At 50.6% G+C, this 22,764-nt stretch overlaps 6 protein-coding genes across 6 annotated transcripts; 2 read left to right on the top strand and 4 right to left on the bottom strand.

Annotated features, from left to right (window-relative positions):
* Window positions 1–801: 801 nt before the first annotated feature.
* UHO2_06839 (uncharacterized protein) lies at window positions 802–2,352 on the bottom strand (the record flags this gene model as incomplete). The annotated part of the gene is made up of 5 exons (XM_041557877.1): window positions 802–1,157; window positions 1,215–1,519; window positions 1,561–1,592; window positions 1,786–2,173; window positions 2,216–2,352. The coding sequence occupies 5 exons, from the start codon at window positions 2,350–2,352 to the stop codon at window positions 802–804; spliced, it is 1,218 nt and encodes a 405-aa protein (XP_041413811.1).
* A 7,563-nt stretch (window positions 2,353–9,915) lies between these two features.
* UHO2_06838 (uncharacterized protein) lies at window positions 9,916–11,535 on the top strand (the record flags this gene model as incomplete). The annotated part of the gene is made up of 1 exon (XM_041557876.1): window positions 9,916–11,535. One exon carries the CDS (start codon window positions 9,916–9,918, stop codon window positions 11,533–11,535), a length of 1,620 nt encoding a protein of 539 aa, XP_041413810.1.
* Window positions 11,536–11,569: 34 nt separating this feature from the next.
* On the bottom strand, window positions 11,570–12,103 carry UHO2_06837 (uncharacterized protein; the record flags this gene model as incomplete). The annotated part of the gene is made up of 1 exon (XM_041557875.1): window positions 11,570–12,103. The coding sequence occupies one exon, from the start codon at window positions 12,101–12,103 to the stop codon at window positions 11,570–11,572; it is 534 nt and encodes a 177-aa protein (XP_041413809.1).
* Window positions 12,104–12,488: 385 nt separating this feature from the next.
* UHO2_06836 (uncharacterized protein) lies at window positions 12,489–17,036 on the bottom strand (the record flags this gene model as incomplete). Its single annotated transcript, XM_041557874.1, has 1 exon — window positions 12,489–17,036. One exon carries the CDS (start codon window positions 17,034–17,036, stop codon window positions 12,489–12,491), a length of 4,548 nt encoding a protein of 1,515 aa, XP_041413808.1.
* A 548-nt stretch (window positions 17,037–17,584) lies between these two features.
* UHO2_06835 (uncharacterized protein) lies at window positions 17,585–19,174 on the top strand (the record flags this gene model as incomplete). Its single annotated transcript, XM_041557873.1, has 1 exon — window positions 17,585–19,174. One exon carries the CDS (start codon window positions 17,585–17,587, stop codon window positions 19,172–19,174), a length of 1,590 nt encoding a protein of 529 aa, XP_041413807.1.
* A 261-nt stretch (window positions 19,175–19,435) lies between these two features.
* On the bottom strand, window positions 19,436–21,499 carry UHO2_06834 (uncharacterized protein; the record flags this gene model as incomplete). The annotated part of the gene is made up of 3 exons (XM_041557872.1): window positions 19,436–20,748; window positions 20,904–20,935; window positions 21,093–21,499. 3 exons carry the CDS (start codon window positions 21,497–21,499, stop codon window positions 19,436–19,438), a joined length of 1,752 nt encoding a protein of 583 aa, XP_041413806.1.
* Between the last annotated feature and the right edge of the window lie 1,265 nt (window positions 21,500–22,764).

The following is a 22,764-nucleotide window of genomic DNA, read 5'->3' as shown; positions in this document are numbered from 1 at the left end:
CTGGCGCTTGCCTAACCGAGTGATGGCATTCCCAATCATTTGGATTCTCTTCTTGTACCTTGATTGTCATGATAAGTTGTGCTCAGAGCGTCGACCTCCTGAGTCTGTCACAGTACCTGGCAAGAATGCTGATTTCCTCTTCCGAGGACACTGGGTTTGTCCTCCTCTCATTCCTACTTGTGAACGCGACGTGTAACGACATGTTTGTATCTGCCCCCAATTGAATTTTCTTTTGCTCCTTTTTTCTCTAAAGCCTGTGTCTCTTTTTTTTGTCGACTTGCATGAGATGCTATGAAATTGAACAGAGTTTTTGCCTTCCGTCGATACGTTTTGCTCTTCTCTGTTTTGTGTCGCTTTTGTGAAAGTTTTTGTGTCACTTTTTTGTTGAAGTTTTTGTGTTGCTTTTTTTTTTGTTGTTGAAACTTATAGTCGTCATCCCCCCACCGATTCCTCATACTCCTGGATGAGGGTTGGGCAATCAAGAAGGTCGATCAACTCCCATGATGCTGCTTCTTCTGGGTACCCTCGCCAGAGTACCCTGTATTTGATCTTGTGATTACGAACTCATTTGTCCAGTAAGGCCTTGACCTCGAATTCGAGGTCCTCCTCTGGTAACAGTGGCTCTACTGGAATCTGCGTGCAGTGTGGAAGTGTGCTTGTTCTGGCTGGCTCCAACATTGATACATGAAAAACATTGTGGACTTGGAGGTTTACTGGTAGACCAATTCGATATGCCCTTCTACCAACCCTTTCTTTGATTGGGTATGGGCCTGCGAACCTCATGTCCAACTTTGGGGTTGGTCATCTTGTCTTCCAGTTTCTTTGATTGATGTACACTAGGTTGCCCACTTTGAATTCAATATCTTTCTGTTTGTGGTTGTATTGGTTGACCGCCCGACTCTGAGCTTGTCTGATATGATCTTGAAGATACTTAATTCGTTCAGTATTGTCCATGAAGTATTCAGCAAGCTTTGGGTCATTTACCCCAAGTTTTCCAGGTATCTCCGGATGTGATTTGGGATTCCAACCATAGCAAGCAAAAAATGGGGATATGCCAATACTAGCATGCACAGTGTTGTTGTACATGAATGCCGCCATATGAATTAAGCTAGACCAATCATCCTGCTCATAGTTGCAGTACATCCGGAGGTACTGCTCTATGACCCGATTTACTCATTCTGTCTGCCCATCAGTTTGGGGGTGATAGGACGTACTGGGCAAGTGTTTTGCACCTAGGCTGTCTATGAACATGGACCAAGACTTGGATATGAATTGTCGTCCACGATCTGAGATGATGTGGTCTGGGGCGCCAAATAGTGGAAAGAGGTTCATTTTGAGAAGTACAGCTGTCTGTTCTGCTGTTATGGTCTTTGTCGTCAGGACCATGATTGTATACTTGGTCAGACAGTCTACTATGACTAAGATGGAGTCATAGTCTCCTGACATCAGCAGTCCTTCAATGAAGTCCAATGATATGGATCCCCATGGCCTTTCTGGTGTTGACAATGGTTGGAGGAGACTGTAGGGTCGGTGTCAAGGTGTCTTGTATCATGCACATACAGGACAACTCGCCACATAGTCTGCGATCCAGGCTGTCATATTAGGCCACCAGTAGTGTCTTTGGGCAGACTGGATAGTGGTGTCCTGTCCGATGTGTCCAGCAGTTACACCATCATGACACTGAGACATCACCATGAATCATAGATGTTCCACTGAGAGGGATTGGTCATCTACTTCTTGTGCACCTCGTGTCCTGTGTTCGTTGGTTCTTCCCAGCATGGTTACCTTTGGAATGACCAGGCATCTGTCTTTGTGCCAGAGCCCATTCCTGGTTTCAAAAGGTGTCTGGGCTTGCATCTCTTGAAGTTCCTGATCTAGGGGCTGGAACGTTCGGACTAGGCCTAGTAATCCTTGAGAAGTGATAGCTTCCATTGTTGGCGTGGCTGCTATCAGTACCGAAGCAACCCCTGCTGTTTCAGGGATGTCCTGTGGTTCGTTTTCATCTTGAACTTTCTCGAACACCCTGGATGGTAGTAACTGTTGCACATTGTGTTCCTGTTCCTCCCCAATGGGTTGCATGTCTCTCCTCCGAGTTAATGCATCTGGTTCTCCAGCCTTGTTGCCTGGACAATATTGCAGCACAAAATCAAAATCTGCCAACAATACTGCCCATCTAGCTTGCCTTCCAGTAATATGTCATTGAGACTTAAAATACTTGAGGGCTTCATGATCTGTCAGAATGACAAGCTGATTGGGTAGTCCGGCTAACATATGGCACCACTGGGTGAGGCAGGCTACCACTGCAAGGAGCTCTTTATCATGTATCTTGTAGTTCTTTTCAGCTGATGCCATCTTGCGAGAATAGTAAGCTACTGGGTGCCAACGACCTTCATGTTCTTGCTTTAATACCCCAGCGATGGTGAAGTCACTTGCATCTGTTTCTAGCCATGTCGGCAAGTGATAGTCGAAGTGTTTCAACACCCCAGCTGTCATGAATGCTTGGATGAGCTTGTGAAAAGCCTGCTTGGCATCTTCCGGTAACTCAAACTTCTTGAATCATTCTGTGGGCTTTACTAATGATGTAAGCGGTTTTGCGATGTGTGTGAAATGAGCTATGAATCTCCGATAGAAGTTTGTGAAGCCTAGGAAACACTGGATGTCATGGATCAACTCTGGCATTGGCCATTCTGTAACTGTTCGCACCTTCTCCAGATCCATTTCTATCCCCATGGGTTTTATGATATACCCCAAGAATTCGATGGTGTCCATGTGAAACTCACATTTCGACAGCTTGGTGAATAGTTGATGCTTCTTCAAGCATGACAGGATCTTGATGACATGCATGATATGTTCCTCTTCCATGTCACTAAAGATTAGGAAGTCATCCAGGTACACCACCACGAATATTCCGATGATATTGTGGAATATGTGGTTGATAAACGACTGGAAATGGGCAGGAGCGTTAGCTAGGCCAAAAGGCATTACCAAATACTCATAAAGACCCAGCTGGGTTCCAAATGCCATCTTCCACTCATCTCCATCCACAATACAGATAAGGTTATATGTGTCAGGGGTCTCGCGCCTGAAACCCAGGTCGGTCTGTCGAGATACTCGGTGACTATTAAACTGTGTGACAGCTATTGTCTCGGTATCGGTGACTATCAAGTTGTGCAGTGACAGCAGGTGGCGTTCGTTGTATATACTATCGTAGGTTTCGGCTGACCTCTGTGGACACTCCGTTCAGGGGTAGCTCGGCACGATCAATATCAATGTTATGATGACACCAAGGTCTGGTGTGGGTGTTGATGGTGATGAGGTTGATGGTGTTGGTAATGAGATTGGTGATGTCGATGATAATGAGGTTGATGGTGTTGATGATAAGGTTGGTGATGTCAATGATAATGAGGTTGATGGTGTTGGTGATAAGGTTGGTGGCGTCAACACGAGTGTCCAGTGTGTTGACTTGATGCTTTGAAGTGATCCCCGGACCGCAGTGGACTACTGCCTTCGGTTCTATCTATATCCGGACCGCTAACCTGCTATGGGCGCCTTCGGACGTCAGGTAGTGGTGATACAACACACACACTACGATGAGGAGCAACCTTGATAGATTGCTGCTATGCTGACTGTAACTAATGAGTACTTGTGTTTCTAAAGTATTGACTAGTTGTATGGTGAGTAGAGTGGATGGGGATCCACTCGACCTATGATGATGAGAAAGCATGGTTATATACCTCTTCACAGCATTGCCAGCGATGCTGCTCCTGCTCTCTCTCCAGAGAGTACCTTCTTCATCGAGTACTGCTCAGGGGCCTCTCCTGCTTGGCATCCCTGTGCCTCTTGAGTGGTGTCGACTCCTTCGACACTGCTCCTCCTCCTCATGACCTGTGTCGACTCCTTCGACACTGCTCCTCCTCCTCATGACCTGTGTCGACTTCCTGTCTCTCGAGCCCCTGAGTGGTAACCATCTGAGCTTGGTCCTCCTCGTGGCTGCGCCTGCTCTTTGAGCTTGGTCCTCCTCGTGGCTGTGCCTGGTCCTCCTCGCATATGGGCTCAGTGCTCCTTTGCATGTGAATCCATAGGAGTCCATGGTCTCCATGGAGACTGCACTACGACCATGCTCTCTACTGGTATCGACTAGGTCTTCGATACCTGTGCTCCGTCCATATGAACCAGTGACCCTCCTGCTTCTTGAGCATCCAGGCCCATGACAATATGCAGCTCTGAGATCCAGTTTCGAATATATCCTTGCCTTGCATAGGAGGAACAACTGTTCATCGATGAGTGGTAATGGTGCTTGATTCTTGACTGTGATTTCATTCAAGCCCCTGTAATCGAAGCAGAGTTGCAATCCTCCATCTTTTTTAGGTACGAAGAGTACTGGTGATCTTGCAGGGCTCTTCGATGGCCATATGAAACCTTTGGCTAGGTTTTTGTCAAGGTACTTGCAGAGTTCGGCCATTTCCTTTGGTCCCTTGAGATATAATGGTCCTTGAGGGGGCTTACTATTTTCAGCCAGCTCAAGCTGTAGGTCGTTCTCCATGTGTGGTGGTAGCTTGTCTGCTTCCACCTTGTCGAACACCTCTTGTAGATGTCAGTACAGTTCTGGTATGTCCTTGATCATAACCGGTTTATCCGCTTCTACCTCCATTTCTACCCCTCGATTGGCTCCAGTAGGCACAAATCCGAATGCCGGAAGGGATGAGGGCAGAGTGTCTAGCAGCATGAACCCAATAGGGCCATCCTCCAGAGCTGCTTGGATCAATCTTTCCACTGATACGAACTCGTGTCCATGAAGTTTTATAGACTTATAGTGCTTATCAGGGGGATCTTTTTTGTTTTTCTTCGGGGGCGCCTGTTGTGGGGCTCCCGACTCTTCTGGTTGGTCCTTCTGAGCTTGGGTCTTGAATTTGAGTTGGCCAGTATCCCACTGGATCGTTGGTCTCAACCTTTTCAATTCTGAGAAACCCAGAATGAGGTCATACTCAGCAGTGTCAGCTACTGATGCCTCCACCGCCCCTAGTACATGTTTTCCAATAACTACCTGCACCGTAGCAGAGCTGTTAATGGCGAGTTTGTGTCTGGTGACACCATGTACAGTTCATGTTTTTGTTGGTTTTGTGTTTAAGTGGTACTTGCTGACAAAAGATTCTGAAACTATGGATAAGCCTGCACCTGTGTTGGCAAGTATTCGGGCCAGGTGATCTTGGATCATACCCGTTAACTCAAGCACTGCCTTGCTTGCATTAGCGGAGAAAAAAACGGAACAATCTTGATATGTACAAATGGATGGCGACCAAGGTTGTAGGGCGATGCACACCATCAGGGCATCGTCCCACTGACATTTCCCTCCTCGTCCTCCTCATAATCACTCTCTGCCTTGTCAGCAAGAGATAACTGAGCAAGCTCAAGGCTGGCTTGCTTGACTGAATATGCATCTTGCAGTTCTTCTTCAGTTGTGCTTTCCTCCTCAGGAGTTGATTCTCCCTCAGGGGCATCTTCTAAGGTAACCATGACTTTTGGACCATTAGGTCTGGTTGTCATTGGTACAGGAGGTTTTCTAGTAGGACAATCCCTTGCCCAATGACCTGTGCCTCTGCACACGTGACAAGTGTTGCTGTCCTGAGGGTTAGCCTCCCTTGGCTTCTGGGCTTGTAACAGGTGAGGAGGCAGGGGACAATTACCAAATTGGTATGAAGTACCTGCAGTTACAGGTCCAGGTTGTCAGGCCTGTGGAATCGCTGATGTTGTTGCTCGTGCGACTGGGTTCGTGCGAGACGTAAGTACACTGGGATGTCTTGAGGCAGAATGTTGCATCACCATTCATTGATGATCAATGTCCTCTACCTCTCGATACCATTCCCAAATACTTGTAGGTGGGTTTCACTTGAACTTCTCCTGAAGACCGTGGGTGAGGGTACTTTGGAATAAGTCAATAACCAAGTCCCTGTCCTCCATATTGACTTGCCCTTCAAGGTCTCTGAACCGTTCAACATGTTGAGTAGCTGCACCAGGTGTGTCAGTTGTGAGTCACATGTTGAGTAGCTTGTTGTAAGCTTCGATTCTCGAATTGCAGGGGTTGTATTGTTCAGTCAAGCATTGTCTGAAATAATGCCAGTCATGGAACAATCTCCCTTGTCAGTCGCGATCAATTTGTATCTTGGATGTCCACCATTCGCGAGCATTCCCTTCCAACTGGGACCCTGTGTGATGGATCATGCTCTTGTGGTCATAGACTCGATTGAATGTGAACCATGTTTCAGCTTTGATCAGGAAGATCTCCACATCCCTTGGATTGAACTTTGGGAAAGGGGTGGAAAGTGGTTTAGACTGACCAGGGGAAGGCTCCCCCATGTTCTTGACATCATATTCGGTGTCCCTAGGTATTCCTTCGTAGGGCTGACTGTACCTTGGCCCAGTAGGGGTTGCATACTTCTTGTAGTTTGAATATGATTGCGTATTTTGACCTAGGAAAGACCCTGTCCTGTGTGGTCTGGGTGCTGGGTTGGGTTCAAATGACTCCTCATTGGTAGTCTCCTCAGACTGACTGTTGCTCCTGATGAGGGCTTCCAATGACTCCAACCTTTGCATGAAGCGATTGGTAACTGTCCAATTCATTGATAGGAGCTTCTCCATTCTTTCCTCGGACCTTTCCATTAACCTCTGCAGCTCCTCGAACCTATCCTTGGTGTCAGGCTCCATCATGTTGTCATGGGGCACAACTTGAATGATCCACTCTAATGTAAGTGGTCGCATGCCAGAGACTTAGCTGAGGTTGATTGAGTAAGGACTACTCGATTTGATTCGCCTAAATGTAACCAAGCGTTGTCGCCTAGTAAGTCTCAACTGACCACCTTGAACACTCTGTTCAGAGGTTGTGCAGCACAGACGTTGTTTGTTGGTGAGTGCGTGATACACCCTCCCCTACAGTACGAGTGTTCATAGTACTGTTGATATGCTCTTGGATGTCATCTGGACTGCGATATGCCAATTGCCTACAGAGGACATGAGTTACTGGACTGCTGGTGTGAAACACTGCCTACAATAACCGACTGGACTGCTGGTGTTGAGCAACACCACCTACAGCAAGGAACTGGACTGCTAGTGTGAAGAACACTGCCTACAGTAATGAACTGGACTGCTAGTGTGAAGAACACCGCCTACAGTTGTCGACTAATGGTGATACAACACACATGTTGAGAGTCGTTGCAAGAGCACTGCTATTGCGAAGATACATAACCTAGTAAGTATAGAGTAAGTAGTTGAGTTTCAGAGTGGATGCCAGTCCACTCGAATGCTATGGTAGAAAGAGAGTATTTATACATTCGATCGGTGTTTTCCCTCGACACCTATCCTGCTCCTCTTGAGGGGCCTTTGTCCCCTGTTAGGCACTGCCTTGCCCTGCTGGCATTGTCCCCTTTGATATTGTGCTCCTACTGTTTTGCTCAGCGTAAGGGTTATGCAACACTGCCCTCTCGCCTTCATGCTCTCCTTCTGTCTGATGTGTGATGCCCCCCCCCCTTTTGGCACAGCCCCCTTTTGTCTTAATCTTGTGAATCCTCTTTTGAACCTTGTGACCATACCCCCTGGTCATGTGGTCATGTTGGCTCAGTTCCATCTCAACTTGTTTGGATTGGCCGACTAGTTGAAGTGTGCTGATTCGACTGACTCCGTCATCGGCACAGCTTCGAATACTTGCTTGGATTGGCTGACTAGTTGAAGCGTGCTGATCTGACTGATTCTGACATTGGCACAGCTCCGAATACCTGTTCGGATCGGCCGATTAGTTGGGGCATGCTGATTCAACTGACTCCATCATTGGCACAGCTCCGAATACTTGCTCGGATCGGCCAACTAGTTGAAGCATGCTGATCTGACTGATTCCGACATCAGCACAGCTCCGAATACCTGTTCGGATCGGCCAATTAGTTGAGGCATGCTGATCCGGCTGCCTCCGTCATCGGCATAGCTCCAAGTACTTGTTCGGATCGGCCAACTCGTTGAAGCATACTGGTCCAGCTGACTCTGACCGATCCCATGAGATCGATCTGGATTCCTGGGGTTCGATTGATATCGTAAATCATGTGCACTGCCAACCCGATTAATCTTGTTGATCCCTGATGGTTGTCGACTCTGATCAATCTGGTGCACCCTTCATATGTTGATCTTCTGCGCACCCTTCATATACTGCTCCGTTACGTGACATTATCATAACTGCCGCTGATCATTTGGCGCACTCTCTTGCGCAGGCCAGCCGTCCCTGTGACAAATAGCTGTTGCACAGTTTGATAGTCACCGAGCATCTCGACAAACCGACCTGGGTTTCAGGCGAGAGACCCCTGACATTCTCCTGAATCCAGTATCCAATGAGTCGTTTCTTCTGGGTTCTTCTTCCAACTTGGGGTGAGGGAGCACCAAGCATCCTATTTGGAGTTGGTGAGCAGCAAATCTTTGGGAATGGTGACAGTGGCGTCGCATTTGCCTGCACCATGACTGATTCGCCTGCACACAAAACACTGGATTTTTTGGTGTCTGTATCCAGTCTTGGCAGTTTTGCTGTCATCATCATTGTCAGTTTTGTGGGCCGATTCGTCCTGGTCACCATCACCTGCTGTCCTAGCATGACCTTGCCAGGGATCAAGCTTCTGGGTGGGAATGCTCTCTAATGCCAATTGACATATGCTAAGTGCCATAGCCAGCACTTCAAAGTTGAGTTGGTGGACGGTGGCAACTGTCTCCCTGAACATCGGGTGGTGAATCATGCATTTCTGGAGAGCAGAGAAGAGAGTATTATCTGCAAATGGTCTTCCCAGGATGCTTCCTTCAGCCTGGATGGTCCTGATTTCCTGTATGAGTTTTTGAACGTTGGAATTGAACATCTTGATGTCACCCAGTTGAGTGATCAGAGCAAGCCAGCAAGAGGTTCTGGTGGCATCATCACCTAATCTTGCTTCTATCTTGCTCCAGACTTGATGAAATGTAAGGTACTCTCTTATTATGTCCAAAAGAAGATAGTTTACATTATACTCTCCCATGGTGTCGATGGTCCCTTGTAGGGCATTTGTTAATGCATCATCAAATGAGCAACTCCATCTGGGATGGTTTGCATCAAATGTTCCTTCGAGGTGTTCCATAGCGTATGGTACTGATTGGAGGAAAGACTTTACATGCACATTCCAGCTATAGTAGTTCTGGGTGGTGAGCTTCAGCACCAGTTTGAGGAGTTTACTTAACATATGGAAGCTGTATCATTTGCCAACATCATCATCATCCAATTTGTCTTTGGGATCATTGTCAATGTCATTGTCATCGTTTGCTGTTTGTGTCTGCCAGACAATTGTCACCTTCTTGGTTCTTTTAGACCTCTTGGCAGCTTCGCTGGCCCCAGCTTGAGGGTCGGTGTCATCTACCTTGGTTTGCTTTGGTGGAGAGGTTTCAGACTTTTAACCAGTTGAAGCTATACCATACACCTCCTCGTCTGAGTCACGTTCTAGCTCTTTTGTACTAGTGTATCATAGATGTAATGCTTGAGATTAATTGTGCACTACTGCTACAGGGTTGTATATATATATATACCTTTGTCCTGTTTATGAGATGGCTTGTTATTCTCTTTCAAGTCATGCCCACTTTGTAGCATCTCAGCATTTTTCTTTCATATGCTTCTCCTGATTGGTTGCCACTCAATTTAGTATGCATGCAGAGGATCGGTCTGTCGGTCACTCGCCTTTCTCGCATATTGGTTATCCCGGTGACTCTTCAACTAAATCAGATCCCGCCCGATCTTATTCAAGGTGGAGGAAATGTCGGACCCTTTTTGTCCGCTTCGACACACATGACACATCTGCTCGCTGTCATACTCTCTTAAACATCATCCCCCATTCTCTAGACTCGAAAAACACAAGGACCCCGATCACAATGTCGAGTTTCGGCACGAGGGCAGCCTCCTCTTCATCGTCCACTATCGCCTCCTCATCGTCCTCCAAACTCGCACAGATCCCAGGCTGGACCATCATCTCTCGCTACTCCCGCTCACACCGCAAATCGACCTTCCTCATCGGCGTATTCACCGGTCTCATCCTCGGCCTTGGCTCCATCACATCCGTCTTCTTCTTCGCTGAGCGTAGAGAACGCCGACGTCGTCGCCGCAAACTTCGCTCGTACGGTCTCGATGATGAAGATGAAGAAGAGCGACGTCGACGAGAACTGCGCGGGCGGGACCCTATTGAAATCCGCTCAGGTCAGGTCGTACGTGGCGTGGAAGGGTTGATTGGAAACACACCTCTCATGCGCATCAACAGTCTATCGGATGCTACGGGATGTGAAATCCTAGGTAAAGCAGAGTTCCTCAACCCCGCCGGTTCACCTAAGGATCGGGTCGCACTTGAAATCCTCAAGGACGCTGAAGAAGAAGGACTGCTATATCCCCACACTGGAAGCTGCATTTTTGAAGGAACCGTCGGAAGCACAGGTATCTCACTAGCAACTCTCGCAAGGGCAAAAGGATATCGATGCTCAATTGTTATCCCTGACGACGTGGCCAGAGAAAAGACAGAGATTTTGGAGAAGCTAGGTGCAGAGATCCAAGCTGTGAGACCGCGCGGGATCGTCGATCCGCGACACTTTGTCAATGAAGCCCGGGCGCGAGCAGAGGCTTTCGGTGATGTAGAGCTCGTCGGACCCCATCCTACTGCATTTGGCGCCTCTGGATATGCAGGATCTGACGGCGGGCAGGGGGAAGAAGACTACACCCAACGCGATGATCTTGTTGTCTCCACCCAACGCTCTATCTCCAGCGAAGCAGCGATGATCTCCGAAACCCAAGCAAGGGGATTCTTTGCAGATCAGTTCGAAAATCCAAGCAACTTCTGGGCGCACTACAATGGTACCGCTCCCGAAATCTGGCGTCAGACAGGAGGCTTGATCGATGCATTCGTAGCAGGCGCAGGGACAGGTGGAACGCTTTCTGGCTGCGCAGCTTATCTGAAGCGCGTGAGCTGCGATCGGGATGAATCGGGTCGTGGTGGTGACTTTATCAGAAGAGCAGGCTCGGCGCAAGAAGTTCGTGTGGTTCTGGCTGATCCGCAGGGAAGCGGGCTGTATAACAAGGTCAAGTACGGCGTGATGTACAGTCCGACAGAAGCGGAGGGGAAGCGGAGAAGGCATCAGGTAGACTCGGTTGTGGAAGGGATCGGGATCAATAGAATCACAAGGAATCTTCAGATGGGTCTGCAGTGCATTGATGACGCTGAGAGGGTGACGGATGATGAAGCTGCAAGGATGGGGAGGTATTTAATTTTGAACGATGGCTTGTTTTTGGGATCGTCGTCGGCGGTCAACTGCGTCGCTGCTGTGAGGACAGCGCTGAAGCTGAAGCGAGAGAGAGGAGACGATGCACCACCGGTCGTAGTGACAGTGCTCTGCGATTCAGGTGCACGCCATCTTTCCAAGTTCCACGACAATTCGGCTCTGACTCGTCTTGGAGTATCGGACGCTGGAAGCAGTGATATTTCCGATATCCTCAATTCTGTAGACTAGTCAGGCCTCGTACACTAGATTCTGCTACATTGCTTTACGCAGAAGGGACATCAACATCATACTGCTCGAACAGATAATGTGCGAGAGTCGAGTGTTCTTTCCACTGCCATTCTTTCGCCGTCTTGACATCCCTTTGCGCTGCGCACGCAGTCGTTGCTCCTTTCGAGGTCACTCGCTCGACCATATCGACAAATTGCTTTGCGCCTGTCCTTCCGTCCAGTTTCTTCTCTTCGTACAGCGTGTTCAAGAAGGGATGGGTCAATTGATTGAGCCACCATTTTGAGTTCCAGAAATCTCCCTCTCTGCGATGGAGCAACGAGTGGATCAAGTTCGAGTCCCGATTGCTGTCATCATCTTGAACGAGTGTATGTGCTGCATCGATGTCGTCGTTGAGCAGGTGGAGGATGCCCACTACTGGTACCGGCAAATCGGATTTCAGGGAGGAGATTGTTGACTTGAGTTCTGGCGAGAAGGGCTTTTGGGGTCGTAGTGGCAATAGCGAGTCGTCCTGATCGCGCTTGAGCAATGGTATAAGCTCCGAAGGAAGTGAATGAGATGAGGAACCCATTGTGACAGATGTTTGGCTGTTGCTTGTGGTGGCGAGAAGAATGGAAGGAGAGAAACGAAGATGCAGGGTGCAAATCCGACCGGGCATCAGAAAAGAAAACCTCCACTTTTGTTAGATCCTCATAAGTCCCATGCTTTTCCTTTTTCTCGCCGCACGGACCAGGCACATGTTTGCAGAGTTCCCCTCAACTCTGACACACAACTTGATTGATGTCTCCCTTTGTACCACATAATGACAGCCATAACCACCTTCACCACCACCCTCTCACAGCTGCTCGTTACCTCATCTCCCCGAATTGCATACCCCTCACCCTTGGTTCTGGCTCGGAAGGGTACCATTTGACTGGTTGTATATATACAAGAACAAAGTTTTTCTTCTTCAATGGCTATGATAGTTCCGCCCCATGAAACACCGCTCTTGCCTGCTGCTGCATCGTCTCGCGCACTCTGTCTTTTGCTTCTTTCCATTGCTCGGCAGCAAAAGATGTTCCTTTCTTGCCCTGCTCCGCTTCGACCTTGTCTTCTATAAGCTGCATCAACGCAGTCGCTTTCTCTACGTCCTCCACCCGTCCGCCTTCAAGCGAGGCACGAACAAGGTCGCCCAGATATGCTCCGATTCTATCCACATCACCCCTCCTCGGCCCTTTGCTAGCAAACGCCGACACCCACTGCCCTATCAGCCGTTCTACATCCTCATACCGTGTGAGACCTCTGATCGAAGGCTGAGCGGAAGGGCTGGGCAGTGTGATACTGTCCGCAGGTCCGAAAACATGCGACTCAGGGCGCGGTAGGCGATGCTTAGGTCGAGCCAATAGGTAAATTGGTGGGTTGCGCCTTGCCTCTTCCTCCAGCTCTGCATCTTGTGCACCACCCAGAACAACAGACCTTTTCGGCGGCTCAGCTCCACCGCGATGTGCACGCATCCGTTCTTGAATCTGTTTCTGTGCCAGAATCTCATTCTGTGCTGCCCGCATGGTAGCCCGTCTTCTCTGCTCAGTCAATGTAAGCTCTTCAAAAGTGTTCGTTTTACCTGCTTTGAAGCGCGCCTTCTCCGACTTCTTCTGCTCCGAGTGATGTCTGAACATCTCGCGTTGCAGCTCGACCGGCAAGGCGTGAAACACTTCAGGGTCAATGCCAAGCTCTTCGAGTGTCTCATTGGAGATCTTGCTCGGATCCATTGCCAAAATTGTATCCTTGTCGACCATGGGCTGATCAGCCGCTTGTAAGAGCCTGTTGACGACTCGCTTCTTCGTAGGTGATTCAGAGACAGATCTGAACAATGCGGATCGTCGATCGATCTGTTTGTTGTCTTGACGCAGAAAGGTAGCGAGAGTTGCTGTGTTGGCACTCTTCTTCCGAGCTGCGGAGGTTGGAGTGCTCTCGACAGATGAGGGACCCGATGAAGCTTCGTTAGAGATGTAACCCACTTGCCGCTCGATCTCTTTCCGTACAGAGTCTGGTAATTCGGCGAGAACGGCAGGATCGATCTGCGAAGCGGAAGGGAGCATCAGTGCTTCTACCATACCAGGCGAGGGGGCAGCCTTGGCTTTCTGCGGTGTGGTTGGCGTGGAGCGAAGTATGACTCGTGGACGGCTCTGTGAGCCTGTCTGACTTTGCATCATCGATGGAGTGGCCTTTGAGGTACGGTCCAAGCTTTCTATAGGAAACGTCTGCCGCCCAGGAAGCTTCTCTTGGATTTCAGATCCAAATTTGGCCTCAATTTGGCGTCGGTACGGTGAGGGAAGAGCGTCAAACACATCCGGGTCAATCTGTGACCTCGAAGGCAACATGAGCTGTGTCGAAGGTGGCAGCTTCATCGGAGAGCCAGGTGATCGCCCTGCCTGGTACTTTGGCATCTCAGTAGCACCCAGCCTCCTTGGCGTAGCTGCTTGAGGACCCTTCTCGAAAGATTCGGGCACCTCCAGGCCTGGTTCGTCTGGCTGCTCGGTGTCACTGTCGTTCTCGCCGACGTTGTCGCTCGCTTGCTTGTCGACCGGCTTGGCAGCGCTTGCAGCTACAGGCTTGGCTGGTGATGCAGCTGAGCCAAATCTCAGCACCGACTGTCCTCCTTTGGGCTTAGCCGGAGACAATGGATTGCCTTCCGCCGGCTCTAACCTGTTGAGACTGATAGCGATGCCCCTCAGCTCCTTTGGATCCGCCTTCATATCCCTGATCAGAGGCCAAGCAGCTTTCCGGATCCTGACTTCGTCATCGATCGCCACTCCACCCGGCCCACTGACCTGCACGCTACGATGGTGCGTATCGCAGACACCATGACCGAGAAACTTGGGCGCTTCTACCGGAGCGTCCTTGGCTCGGACCATGACTTGCACCGATACTTGCCTTCCGCGCAGCTTCACTGCTTTTGCGCGTTGCGACACCTCCTGACACATGCCCGTCACAAAGTTCTCTGCTTCTTGCTCGGTGAGGAAGCGGATTCCGTAGTTAACGTGCGATCCTACCGACTGACGGAGCTTGTTGCCCTCCAGTCGATCGGCATCGATTCCATGCATCTTGTCCCAGATCATCTTGCCCTTCTTGGGACCAAACTCAGCGACAAGCTTACTTTGGCTAGTCTTGGAGAGGATCTCGCCAATGTTGATTGTTTCCAAGAGCTCACGCGTGCGATCACGCAGACTCCATCCGATACCGTGAAGGTCGTCAACATCGAGCGCATCGAGAAAGGGTTGCTTCGCATCGTCTGTGAGATGGTAAGATCCGCCAGGCTTGGCTTTGCGGGTGGCAAGGCGAGCGAGTAGAATGTTGGAGCCGATGCCAATACTTGCTTCACATCCACACAGCTCGCGGATCTCATCTCGGAAAGCTTCAGCCAGCTGCTTCTCTGCAGTCCAGATCTCGCCTTGTGAGCCAAGATGATGCCGATATCGGTCATAGAGTGATCCAGAGGTCGAATCACCATCACGCATGCTTTGCAGCAGCAAGCTCACGTCGACGAGCGCTTCATCAACAGACACAGCTTGCAACGCATCAGAGTGCTCAAGCAGAAAGGTGTAGAACGTGAGGCTGATCGAGTTGTACGCCTCGAAGTCGTAGGGTATTGTCTCGACTTGAGGACATAACCTTTTGGCTTGACCAAGACTCATGCCGTTGCGGATGCCGAATTCGCGTGCTTTGTAGCTGCAGGATGCGATTTCGGAGGTGCTGGAAGACTGATGATCTGCTGGTCGATTTTCATCCCCCGGCTTGGCTGTAGGAAGGCCAAAGCCTGTCCCGTGAGAGACGACAACAGGCTTATCTTGCAAGTCGGGGCGCTTTTTGAGACCGACAGCCACAAAGAAGCTGTCGAAGTCGATGTGCATAATGACTCGTTGTACACCTTTTGGCAAGTCGGAACTGCTGAGTGGACGCCCAGCCTCGCGCAGAGCGGAGCTGACCATGTCTTGCAGACTTGTCTTCCAGGTACTGAGGTGATGAAGACGCGACTTGGCAAAGTAGCCGGCAAGGAAACCTTCGCTGGTGGCAGTGTTTCGTTCTCGCCAGCTGGGACTGGCCAGAAGACGAGCAGCGTGGGTGTTGGACGGTCTCGATGCATAGTGACTTCTGCTTGCTGCAATTGCGGCCCTCTTTGAGGCAGGATCGGTGCCGATGCTATAGTCGATTTTCTCGTTGGGTTTGGTTGGCGTGACCGGACCGTCCACGGTCATGGGGGTACCTTTGCTCTCTGCGGCTGAGACTGTATTGCTTGAACCTGTTCCGTCAAGTAGATCTTCTAACGCTGCAGCATCTTGACGGGGTTGTATGATAGGGTTCAGACTGGGTTCTGCTGAGACTTGGCTTTCGTTTGCTGTCGGAGCAGGCTGAATGACTTCCTCCTCACAAAATCGAACACCCTTACCCTTTGCCGGCTTCTTGGGCTGCTCTTCCGACTTCACCTGCGCGTGTTCTGGTGCTGTTTTGACGGGAGAGGCAGCTCGCATTGTTTGAAATTTAGCTGGAGGCGGCCCATGTGTCCTAGTGAATCGATCCAGCAGGTTCGTCTGATTAGTAGGCTTGCCCCATGGACTTCCATCCTCGTCGCCAATCCATGGCAGCTGTCTCGGCAACTTTGCAGATCTATCCAGATTACGCCAGTCTCCCAGCCCGACCTTGCTAGGTCCAGCGGGATCTTGGTCGCCTAGCTTGCCAACCATACTATTCGACGTGTGGCCGTTGGTGCCTGTGATTGCATCACATCTCCACTTGCGCCAGTCTGCCTTGCTACCCAGCTCGATACTCTCCAGAATCCACCCCGGCAAGACTACCTTGTAGTCCTTGAACTCGATGCGCTTCTTTGGAGTAAGATTGGATGCGACGATGTGGGTGACAGGTGTCTTCTGATCAAGGTACGCCATGAGGTCTCCGCCGTGCAGCACGAGTAGGCGACGCAATTCGCTGTAAGGAGGATGAGTCTGCCCATTGATGTAGACGCAGCACCCTTTGAGAGCGTCGGATCGTTTTCCACCGTTTGCTTCGATCTCTGCTGCGACGCTGTCCTGCTTGCCAGATGTGCTGGCTCGGGTATCTTGGACGCGGAGCAGAGCTTGCTCTTCTTGCAGCAACGAAGCTTCCTGCACCTTCAGCTTCGCACGTTTGGCGGCCAGATAGGTACGCATATCTCTGTACTCGATGGGATTGTAGGCTGCCAAGCTCAGATACTGCTTGGTATCGTCCTTGCCTGTGCTGGCACCCACGTCGCTGAGATCCCCTTTTGCGCTCTGCTCGCCAAAGTGAGAGGAGACAAGCATTCCATGCTCATCCACGTGAGTGCTTGGCAGCTCCTCGAGCGTCCTCTCATCTTCAACCCTCAGATCAGTGACAGCAGTGGTCACCAGCCCATTCGAGTCCTCATCTTCGTCGGCCCACTGCACCTTGCGCTTGCGCAAAGGACGTGGTTTGTCATCGCCATCCTCTTGTTTAAAACTAGGCTTCTGCATTTTTGAAGCTGTCGTTGCCATGTGTTCGTCTTCCTTCGAGCGATGTGAGTCCGCCTCGACCTCAAGGTTCCAGCCATGGCGATGAAGGGGCTGCCGACCAGTGCAGTGCAGGTCAATCGTTAGTTGCAGGACGGTAGTCGTTGGTGAGGAGAAGGAAGCTGGTTGGCTGAGTTGTGCGATATTGGCGGCTCAATTCCTGTACTACCTTGAGTGAACCAAACTGTATCATGTTAGACCGGTGTTTGTCACATGCAGCGCCACGTATTTCTCATTCCTATTTCCAGTTGCTGGTAATGTCGAAACAAAAACACTTCAAGCCTTGTCCCACCCTCATCACCATCTCGACCAACATTTGACCATCATTCCATTCCACTCGATAGTCGTGGTGCCGCTCGCTTCAGCCCCTAGCAGCAAGTGTGCGCCATCGACCCAAACGGCCCAAAGGACCCCAAACGACTCATCGTAGCACCATCGGCCGTCTCTACCGCCGGCGATCGCAGCATTATCTCTGACTCCGACTATCCCACAGACCCTGAGCGTCCGGAGCGATGGTCGCCCTCACCTATGCTCAAGATGAGCCACGGAGACCACCAGCACCCTCCCACCTGCGCAACTCGAACATCCGAAATGCATCTCTTCGAAGCAGCCGCATCGTATCTACCGCTTCAATGGAACGACAAGGTTCAGCCAGTCTCGTCTCGAGCATCAGCAACCTCACCAACACCATCATTGGCACTGGCATGCTAGCGACACCCGGCGCTTTCAAATACACAGGCTTGCTACTTGGTATCTTTCTCATCTTCTTTTGCAGCTTTACAGCTGCATTGGGTTTATACCTGCTGACAAGATGCGCAGCGAGAGCAGGAGGGAGAAAGAACAGTTTCTTCACAATCGCATCTCAAGCGTTGCCTGCGGGAGCATGGTACTTTGACCTTGCGATCGCTTTGAAGTGCTACGGTGTCAGTATCTCCTATCTGATCATCTGTGGGCAGTTAATGCCGCAGGTGATTGTTAGCTTCTTCAGGGCGTTTCACAGGGATGTGCACGAGATTCCGACACTGTTCTTGGATAGGAGCTTTTGGATTCTCGCTCTTATCATCTTGCTCATCCCGCTCTGCTTCCTTAAGAGGTTGGACTCGTTAAGGCACACGAGCTACCTCAGCTTGCTAGCAGTCTTTTACCTCGTCATCATCGTCTTGCACTACAGCTTCAGTTCCGAAGCCAAAGCCTCCCTCCCACCAAAGGGAGAAGTCGAAATGATCGTTATCTCCTACCACACCCTCAGCATCTTTCCCGTTTTCGTCTTTGCGTTTACATGCGCGCAGAACATGCTTCCAGTCTACAACGAGCTCTTCCATAACGTAGAAGGTCGGGTGAATACTGCGATTGGCTCTTCAATTGGGACGGGTGGGCTGGTGTATCTTATTGTTGGAGTCTTGGGCTATCTCAGCTTTGGAAGTAATGTGGGAGATAACATTATTGCAATGTATCCGAGCACGAGCTTCTTTGTCTGCTTTGGAAGGGTCAGTATTATCATTTTGACCATCTTCAGTTACCCGCTGCAAGTACATCCGTGCAGGGCGAGTTTGGACAAGGTCTTTTCGAAAGCAAGTAGGAGGCAGCAGATTTTGGATGATGCCGCAGCGGAAGCGAGCTTGCTTGCCAGTCAAGATGGAGGCGAAGGAGAAGATGTCATCGAGCCTTATCACGATGATGAGAATGTTCCGTCACAACCTCGTCAGCCGAACCCGCCACAACAACAACAGCAGCAGCAGCAGCAGCAACAGCAAGACTTGACAGAGTCAGACGAAGAAATCCCACTAGGCAAGTGGTGTCTCATGACTGCAGGCATTCTCAGCACCACTTTCATCATCAGTCTTCTCGTCGACGATCTTTCCATCATCCTTGGCTTTGTCGGTTCCGTTGGCAGCACGACAATCAGCTTCATCTTGCCAGGTGTGCTCTACGCATCGCTCTTTGCCGATCAGCCCAGTTCGAGGTTACGGAAGGCTGCGATAGCTCTTGCCGCATGGGGATGCTTAGTGCTTGTCGTTGCATTATCGGCCAACATTCTCAAGCTGGTCAATGCTCAAGTTCCTAATTCGCTCATCGTTACCAAAGTCATCAACAAGTCCTAGCATAGATTTCAGAATATACGCTCCTTACACTCCTTCAGTCTCTTAGAGCAGAACCAGCATCGATCTCAGGGATAGTCTAGACAGCAATAGAACACTCATTACAGCATCAGTTCACCTCACAGCATCGCCGAGTCCACTGTGCAAAGAAGCGGAAGCTTCGTCTTTGAATTTCCATGTGACAAAACCGATGTACAAACGACTGGACGGATATATGGGAAAACAAAGAAAAGACTGGGTGGATTGCAGATAGAGAGAAGAATCTCACTTGCTTGAGCGGTTCGCTTTCCTGGAAAGGAAGGAGTATGGCGATGTGGCCTGTGTCGGAGAATTGCCCGCGTTGCAAGGGTTAGAATACGTTGAGACCGATTCCGGGCCCGACATGTTGGCCTCCAGATCATCGTGATGTACCGTGATCGTTGTCTCCGTCACAATGGTCAGTTTGTTCCCATTATTGACAGGAGAAGGGTATCGATAATCGTCAAGCGGGATATCGTCCTTTTCGGTGATGTGCGAGTCAGCAGAAGAAGGCGTAAAGCTCGGCATAGGGCGAAGCAGCCCAGGCGACTGCGATGATGTTGGGCTTTGAAGCGACTTGGAGCGAGTGAGTGATGGTGGCGGAAGGATCAGTTTGGCGCCAGGGAACTTGCCCAAGAAGCTTCGACTATGACGCGGCATAGAACTCTCCTGACTAGAGCTCGACAAAGGATCCGTGATATGGCCATTACCAAGCCCGGCTATCGCCTTGAAAATTTCATCGTACGTCAACGTAGCTGAAAGACCGGTGACCCAACCAGCGGACAAAAAGGCGACCGAGATCGTGTACGCGACGATGAACATGACCTGGTGATCCGAGCTTCGTCCTTCATAGGCGTTGGTCCAGGGGACGAAAAAGAGAAACCACGGCGGAACGATAAATGCTGACACGGCTGCGAGCAACAGAATCGATTGCCAATGTCCGATCATGGTCACCATCCATGTCTTTTTGAAGGCAGAGTACGATGGGCCCTTCAGGTTACGCGGCAATCCGATCTTCCACAGCATCTTGATGTTTTCACTAGCGCTCCTCTTTCTCATACCTTGCTCCGCAGGGACGTCGGGAAAGATACGACACAGATGGTCCATCAGGAACAGCTGGTTTGGGACCGAGTACAGAAAGGCAACCACAATGGTCATCGTGGTCAACACCAAGTACGAGGCTAGTGCTACGCAGCAGATGCGGAAAACGTTCATCATGGCGGCCCAGCCGACTTTCACCAAGTCCAGCATTTCTTGCGTGGGTACATCGTTGAGCCACGCTTCTGAATGTGTGAACGGCTGCCCAAAGAGAAGAGCCATGATGTCGCGGGGCCTCTCGTGCGTACTCGCCAGCTGCTTGCCAGCGAATGCCGTCACGACGATGTTGTAGCCGAACATGGCCACGGTGACGCTGACGAAAAACGTATTCATCAGCCATGCCGAGTGTGGGATTGGCAAGTGGTACCAGCTTAGACTGCTGCCGCTGAATTCCTGCTTTCTTCTACCGAGCAGATTCGAGATGGGCGATCGAGGACTGCATGTGAGCACAAAACCGTAACCTGTTTCGTGTGATTGACGGAGGGAGGAGTAGCAGAATGTTTGATGTTAATTTTGCGAGATGGGAGGAAATGTACGTGTGGTGACGGCATCCTAAGTCGGCCACGGGATGCGATCCGACAGGACTGCACTGCCTTGACTTCCGGTGTGAACTCACCTGCTGCCCAAGCTGAGTATGCTAGCGAAAGCCTACGATGACAATGAGAGTTGCAGTTGCGATCAACGCGAGAAAAGTGGCGGAGATAAGCCGAAACGAAGTCGAACGAGTAAACGAATCGTTCAAGGCCACAGTTAGTGACACTGTATTCAGTACCGAGACGACACGTCTGTGTTGCGTCGTGCTCACCAAGGAAAGGGGATGTACCAAAGCCACTCGGCTAGCGGCCTGTTCGTCTTCTGCACGAACACTATCCAGGTGCAAAAAACGGTCCATTCGACAAGATAGACAACCATGCCTGTGAGCAAGATCCAAATAGCGTTGGGGACGATGAAAGTGCCGTAAGGACTCTTGCGCAACGTGATGATGCGGAAATCTCGCATGCGACCCTTTTTGACCATGACGTTGGTGCAGGCAAAAAGTGTGATGAGGCACTGCACGATGTCGCAAATCATAAAGATCTCGACAGGCTTGCTTGGTGGCGGTCGGATCATCAGGTTGGCGAACGCTAACAGGTCGCGATTCGTGTTCATCTCGTGGGGAAACACCAGGTCTTCGGGCTTGATGGGCCGCAACATCATCGGGACGTGAGACATCTTGTGTAGAGTTGCCAACCCAAGCTCGAAGCTGGTTCGTGCCAAGAGAGAGGCAAAGGAGGGGAGGATGAGGGGAACCGTGATGGGGCTGAGCAATTGGAGGAGGGAGCATGGGGTGTTTATAGGGGAACTGTCGGTCTCGCCACACGAATGCAGACAAAGACATGGAGGCATAATGGCCAGCAGAGCCCTTGGACAAATGCAGGCTTGCAGCATAGTGAGCAACGCACCTCTGTCAGCCTCCTAGTCTTCGATGCAGCCAGCCCGGGGCTATCGAGACCCTGTTCCTTTTTGCCTAGGCTGTGACGCAAGTCAAGCTGAGTATGAGTCGCTGCTTTGACCCATGATAGCATGCGCGACCATCAGAACGCAACAGTATCTGCTGAGCTTCATCCTTCACTGTGCAGAGCGTCGCAGGTCGGCAGACTAGCGACGCTCCCGACCTCGGCTGGATGACCCTGTCTGGCTTCGGACGGGGCCCGAGCTCTGCATGTTGTGGCTGTTCTCTGATTGAGGAGAGCGGAAACGATTCAATGATGTCTGCCAGCCCCGAAACACTAGTGTGAAGGCAGAACCGTTGCCACCGATGGTCTGACCTGCTCGGCCTTGCAAGCTTCGCCGGCTCAGAAGTAGTCATTGAAAGTGGGCTAATTCGTCAACTTTGACAGCCGGTGATCTTCGATCGGTGCATCTTTGACCTGGAAGAAGGAGTGACAGGGCAAAAGGGGTAGCTTAGGCCCTCTGAAGAACAAACAGCAGGACCCATGAAAGGGACGACAAAACTGCACTTTGGCCGTTATTCCTCACAAACAGCAAGGTCTCCTACCGCTCTTGGCCACACTCCTGCAGCACTGTCCCCGCCGGACCTTAGTGACATCGCAAGGCATAGCAGACAGTAGACAAGCGCCATTGAGGTCGACCTCATGCACTAAACGGCGGCGAACACAGCTCTGCATCGGCGGCTGAAAAGCGAATCGAAGCGCGGCGTAGCGTGCCGTGGCATAGCGACGAGGATGGTGTGGCGATGGCTGAGCCAAGCAAGCCGGACGTGGCGAGCACTCAGCGGATCAATATAGTGCTATGAGGATTGCTGCAGGGATAAGTGCTTGGCACCGGCAGCTGAAACTCATAGCAAGCAACACAAGCATGATAATATGTTCTCTGAGACGTTGATGAGCAGGTGACACAGAGACGGAGTTGCTCTGGAGAACAAAAGGGAAGGGAGCCGGCGTAAAGACAGACAAAGAGAAGCTGAGGTCGCATAA

The sequence above is a fragment of the Ustilago hordei genome, assembly GCF_900519145.1.
Source record: "Ustilago hordei strain Uho2 genome assembly, contig: UHO2_contig_21, whole genome shotgun sequence".
NCBI lineage: Eukaryota > Fungi > Basidiomycota > Ustilaginomycetes > Ustilaginales > Ustilaginaceae > Ustilago > Ustilago hordei.
The sequence above is the reverse complement of the archived record's forward strand: the minus strand, read 5'-3'. Positions and strand labels throughout refer to the sequence as shown.